This window comes from Mus pahari, chromosome 14 (assembly GCF_900095145.1).
Source record: "Mus pahari chromosome 14, PAHARI_EIJ_v1.1, whole genome shotgun sequence".
NCBI lineage: Eukaryota > Metazoa > Chordata > Mammalia > Rodentia > Muridae > Mus > Mus pahari.
This window is the reverse complement of record NC_034603.1, coordinates 41267165-41273441: the sequence shown is the minus strand read 5'-3', so window position 1 is coordinate 41273441 and position 6277 is coordinate 41267165. Positions and strand designations below refer to the sequence as shown.

The 6277-nt window shown below is 38.3% G+C and overlaps 1 protein-coding gene across 1 annotated transcript; it reads left to right on the top strand.

The window, feature by feature from the left end:
* The first annotated feature begins 4208 nt into the window (after nt 1–4208).
* LOC110331746 (olfactory receptor 1468-like) lies at nt 4209–5144 on the top strand. The gene has a single exon (XM_021212597.1). The coding sequence runs from the start codon at nt 4209–4211 to the stop codon at nt 5142–5144; it is 936 nt and encodes a 311-aa protein (XP_021068256.1).
* The last annotated feature ends 1133 nt before the right edge of the window (nt 5145–6277 follow it).

Genomic DNA, 6277 nt, shown 5'->3' with positions numbered 1-6277 from the left:
CATTTAGAGAATATCTGCATATCTAATACAATTATTTAAAAATTAGTGTTGGACTTAACCCACTTGATGTATAAATTAATCATTATATATAGAATAAATGTCTGAGGAATAACTTAGGGGAAGATACAAGGAATTTTGTTGCTTCTTTTTATAATTTATAATGATATCATCCTATTTGGGTTCCACATCAGAATCAATTACATCTTGAGTATTAAAGCATATGGATGTGATTTGTAGTCATTCATACCTCTGAGAAGTGAAACAAATGATTAACCCTAACACTAAAAAAAAATGTTAGATATATAACACTCATTATAGAGTGGAAAATTAGGTATTAAGAATTCAAGTATTTATAAATGGTAATTTTTCTGCCATTGAGGTTGAACAAATCTGTGTCAGTTTGAACTGCGGGGAACAAATATTCACTGGCCAAATTCATGCAACATGATAGGTATTAACCCTAGTTAGAGATTATGAATGATTGTAAACAACAAAATGAATGAAGGCATAGGTGACCTTTCAAGCATATACTTTACAATTCATGGGAAGATTGTTTCAAGTCATAATCAAAGTATTAAGAGCATGGTATATAAGTATATGATGTTATAAAGGATGTCTGAGGGTCTCACATAGTAGGGGAGGACAGGGTAATGTTAGTTGTGTATGTGATAAGCAATAACTGTTACATATGAGTAAGGATGAATGAAATGATAGGGAAAGGGAGGGGAGGGAGTAAGAAGCAACAGAACCAAAAATTCTAAAATATGAGTTGTGAAGAGATTGACCCAGAATTGCATAATGAGAGGAAAGCATGTGGGACCATATGGGATGTACCATTGACACCTGTGAGATAACAAAAGAGAATTTGTGTCCCAGATAGGATTTATTCTTATCCTCAAAGTAAGAGTGGTAATCTGAAGAATAAATCAGAAAAAATGTGAAGGAACTCCAATGTTAAAATGCCAAAAAGTGAGGATCCTTATGGTTTCTGTCTCCACCTAGAGCTGATTCTGTGCCACAGTGCTCCATACCCAAATCCTGCTGAGAGAGAGCTGAACTTTCAGGAGTGAGTGGTGACAAGTCTGTGAGTGCAGGTAATACCACCACTTCTGGTCAAATTCCTGGCCCAAGAGGGTCCCTCCAGATCCATCAGGACACAGGAACCAAGGAAAAGTCATGGACAGGATCCTTCCACTTTCTGTATGTACACCAGAGCTGACCCTACGCCACAGCTATTCATACCCAAATTCCTCCAGAAGAAAAATGGTCGCCCAGGAGTATTGACACACAGGAGAACGCTGGATAGCGCAACACGCCAGAAAAGAGAGACTCTGATTTAAAATCGCTTCTCATGATAATGATAGAGGACTTTAACAGGGACATAAATAAATCCCTTAAAGAAATACATGAGAACACAGGTAAACAACTAGAAGGTCTTAAAGAGGAAAAGCAAAAAAAAATCCCTTAAAGAGTTATAGGAACACACAAACAAATAGGTGAAGGAATTAAACAAAACCTTCAAGGATTGAAAAATGGAAAGAGAAACAATAAAGAAATCACAAAGGGAGACAATCCTGGAGATAGAAAACCTAGGAAAGAGATCAGGAGTCACAGATGCAAGCATCATCAACAGAATGCAAGAGAAAGAAGAGGGAACCTCAGGTGCACAAGATACCATACAAAACATTGACACAACAGTCAAAGAAAATGCAAAAAGCAAAAAGCTCCTTAACCCAAAACATCTAGGAATTCAAGGACATAATGAAAAGACCAATCCTAAGAGTAATAGGTATAGAAGAGAGTGAAGTTTGCCAAAATAAAGGGCCACTAAACATCTTCAACAAAATTATAGAAGAAAATGTCCCTAACCTAAAGAAAGACATGCCCATAAACATACAAGAAGCTTACAGAACTCCAAATAGATTGGACCAGAAAAGAAATTCTTCCTTTCACATAATAATCAAAACACCAAATGCACAAAACACAAAGAAAGAATGTTAAAGGAAGTAAGGAAAAGAAGTCAAGTAACATATAACAGCAAACCTATCAGAATTACACCAGACTTCTCACCAGAGACTATAAAAGCCAGAAGACCCTGGGAAGATGTTATACAGACCCTAAAAGAACACAAATTCTAGCACATGCTACAATATCCAGCAAAACTCTCAGTTAACATAGATGGAGAAAACAAGATATTCCATGACAAAACCAAATTTACAAAATATCTTCCAATAAATCAAGCCCTAAAAAAAATAATAGATGGAAAACACAAACACAAGGAGGGAAACTATACCTTAGAAAAAGCTTGAAAGTAATCTTTCAACAAACCTCAAAGAAGATAGCCACACAAACATAAAATAATCAAACTCAGGNCTGAAATCAACTAAGTGGAAACAAAAAGAACAATACAAAGAATCAACAAAACCAGGACCTGGTTCTTTGAGAAAATCAAAAAGAGAGATAAGCCAGACTAACCAGAGGGTACAGAGACAGTATCCAAATTAACAAAGTAAGAAATGGAAAGGGAAATACAGAAACAGAAACTGGGGAGATTCAAAACTTATCAGTTCCTACTACAAAAGCCTATATCAACAAAACTGGAAAATCTGGATGAAATGGACAATTTTCTAGAGAGGTACCAAGTGCCAAAGTTAAATCAGGATCAGATAAGTTGTTTAAACAGTCCCATAACACCTAAAGAAATTGAAGCAGTCTTTAATAACCTCAAACCAAAAAATAAAAGCCCAGGACCAGGCTTTAGTGAAGAATTCTCTCACACCTTCAAAGAAGACGTAATACCAATCAATATATAACATGAAATAGAAACAGAAGGAATGCTACGCAGTTCATTCTATGAAGCCACAGCTAGGCTGCATATTCTCACTGGGAGGTGCAATGGTTTCTGTCTAATCAGGAACTTGTCGCAATTTCCTTTCACAAAGAACTTCATAAGAGATTTTTTTCTACTTCTATCTTTTTTAATGTTCCAAATAGATTTTAAAATTGGTTGAGTACGTACTACTTTTTGCTTCAGAAGATATCATGTAATGCATTTAAGAGACATTTAACTATTATAAATTATTTTAATAACCTAAAAAATGTCAATACTAACTTGTATATTTTTTTATTTTTTTCTTTTATTTATTTTCTTTATTTACATTTCAAATGCTATCCCGAAAGTTCCCTATACCCGCCCTGCCCCTGCTCCCCTACCCACCCCCTCCCACTACTTGGCCCTGGCCTTCCCCTGTGCTGGGTCATATAAAGTTTACAAGACCAAGGAGACTCTCTTCCCAATGATGATCGATTAGGCCATCTTCTGCTACATATNCAGCTAGAGANACAAGCTCAGGGGGTACTGGTTAGTTCATATTGTTGTTCCACCTACANGGTTGCAGCCCCCTTCAGTTNCTTGGGTACTTTCTCTAGCTCCTCCATTGNGGGNCCTGTGTTCCATCNAATAGCTGNCTGTGAGCATCCACTTCNGTGTTTGCCAGGCACTGGCATAGCCTCACAAGAGGCCNCAATATCAGGGTCCCTTCAGCANAATCTTGNTGGCATGAGCATTAGTATCTAGGTTTGGTGGCTGATGATGGTATGGACTCCCAAATGGGGTAGTCTCTGGATAGTCCATCCAGAAGAACAAGGAATGCATTGGGAAAAAAAAATTGACAGCATTCATTTCACTTGGGACTTTTGGGCCTGATGCCTGTCATACATGCAATGGAAGGAAGATGATTAGTTAATTGTGAGGCAGAAATCTGTATGTTACAGAGACATACAGGACTGATTTTCAAATTTTAATATAACACATTGAAATATATGAGATTTTCTTCAAATCTATATTAAATTGTGCTGACAAAGTTTATGCAAATTCATCAAGAATTATCAAAATATAAAATTTCATAGGGCAAATTTCAAACAACAATTGAGCATGAGACAAGAGAGAAAAGAATTAGTCATTATTTTTCTCTCAATAGAAGTGCTTAGTGGTATTTAGAGAAGGGTTGGAAACAGAAATTTGTTAAAGAGAAGTTAAGAATAATCATTAATAATTTTAATGAGTACATACATTTGGAGCTTTAAAATTATAATTTCTAGGAAGATGGTCAGATCCATTGTTGTAGAATATATACCCTATATATATATATTGATTTTTTTATTTTAAAGGATCTAATATTTTCTCATTAGGATACTGGAGAGGAAGAATGATAATGAATAACAAAACTGTCATCTCCCAGTTCATTCTCCTGGGACTGCCCATCCCTCCAGAGCACCAGCACCTGTTCTATGCCCTGTTCCTGGCCATGTACCTCACCACTGTCCTGGGGAACCTCATCATCATCATCCTCATTCTACTGGACTCCCATCTCCACACACCCATGTACTTGTTTCTCAGCAACTTGTCCTTCTGTGACCTCTGCTTTTCCTCTGTCACAATGCCCAAGTTGCTGCAGAACATGCAGAGCCAGGATCTGTCCATCTCCTATGCAGGTTGTCTGACACAGATGTACTTTTCCAATCTTTGTGGAGGCCTGGAAATCTTCCTCCTTGTGATCATGGCCTATGACCGCTATGCGGCCATCTGCCTTCCCCTTCACTACAGCAGCATCATGAGTCTCAAGCTCTGTGTGTGTCTGGTGCTTATATCCTGGGTGATTAGTGTGCTGAATTCCATGTTACACACTCTACTCTTGGCTAAATTGTCATTCTGTGAGGACAATGTGATCCCTCACTTCTTCTGTGATATATCTGCCCTTCTCAAGTTGGCCTGCTCTGATATTCACATTAATGAACTAATGATATTTTTCTTAGGAGGGCCCCTTACTGTCATCCCATTCTTACTCATTGTTGTGTCCTATGTACAAATTGTCTTCTCTATTGTAAAGGTTTCATCTACTCGGGCCATCCACAAAGTCTTCTCCACCTGTGGCTCACACCTGTCTGTGGTCTCACTGTNNTATGGGACANTTATTGGTCTCTACTTATGTCCATCAGCTAATAANTTTACAGTGAAGAAGGCTTCCATTACCATGATGTACACAGTTGTGACTCCCATGCTGAACCCTTTCATCTACAGCCTGAGGAACAGAGATATAAAAGAGGCCCTTGTAAGAGTCCTTATCAAGAAAATATCTTTATAATGGCAACCCTGGGATTTTTACTTAAATTTTAGTGAATACATTGATATTCTAATATTACAAAATGTATCCTTTAAAGGGGACCCACATACAAGAACATAATAAATAATAATCCCATTTGCAAAATGTTGGTACTTCAGTCCTTCTTAGAATGGGGAACAAAATACTCACAGGAGCAAATACAGAGACCAAGTGTGGAGTAGAGACTGAAGGAAAGGCCATCCAGAGAATGCCCCACTTGGGGATACATCCCATATACAGTCACCAAACACAGCCATTTTTGTGGATGCCAAGAAGTGCATGCTGATAGGAGCCTGATATAACTGTCTCCTGAGAGGTTTTGCCAGACAAGAGCCTGACACAAACAGAGGTGGATGCTTGCAGCCAACCATTTTACTGATTACAGAGTCCTCAGTGGAGGAGATGGAGAAAAGACTGAAGGAGCTGAAGAGTGTTGCAACCCTATAGGGAGATCAATAATATCAACCAACCAGACACCCTCCCAGAGCTTCCAGGGACTAAACCACCAACCAAGGAGTACACATGGAGGGACCCATGACTCCAGCCACATATGCCATGTCATGCATCAATGGGAGAAGAGGCCCTTGGTCCCATGAAGGCTGGATGCCCCAGTATAGGGGAATGTGAGGGCAGGTAGCTGGGCGTGGATGGGTAGGTAGGGGTATACCCTCATAGAAGCAGGAGGAGGGAGGATGTGATAGAGAGTTTTGGAGGGAAAATCGGAAAGGGGGATAACATTTGAAATGTAAGTAAAGAAAATATGCAATAAAAAGTGAAAAAGTAATAATCCCATTTGCAAAAGGAAGTTTTACAAAGCACTTCAGTTAGTGAAAGGGACCTTGGTGACTCACTAATACCTTCCTAAGCCTTGAATATGTGATTCTAGACAATCATAAGGGAAGAACTAATGTTTTATTAGATTATATTCCTTACATTCTTTTTATTCTTATAGAAAAATAGAATCTTCTCTCTTTCAGTACATGCCAGCCACAGTTTCTTCTCCTTCCACNCCTTTTAGTTTCTCCTACCTCCCCTTCCCCAAATTTAACTCCCACTCTTTTTCCACTTCTGAAAATATCTGACCTCCAAGAGAGGATAACTAAATACCACAAAAC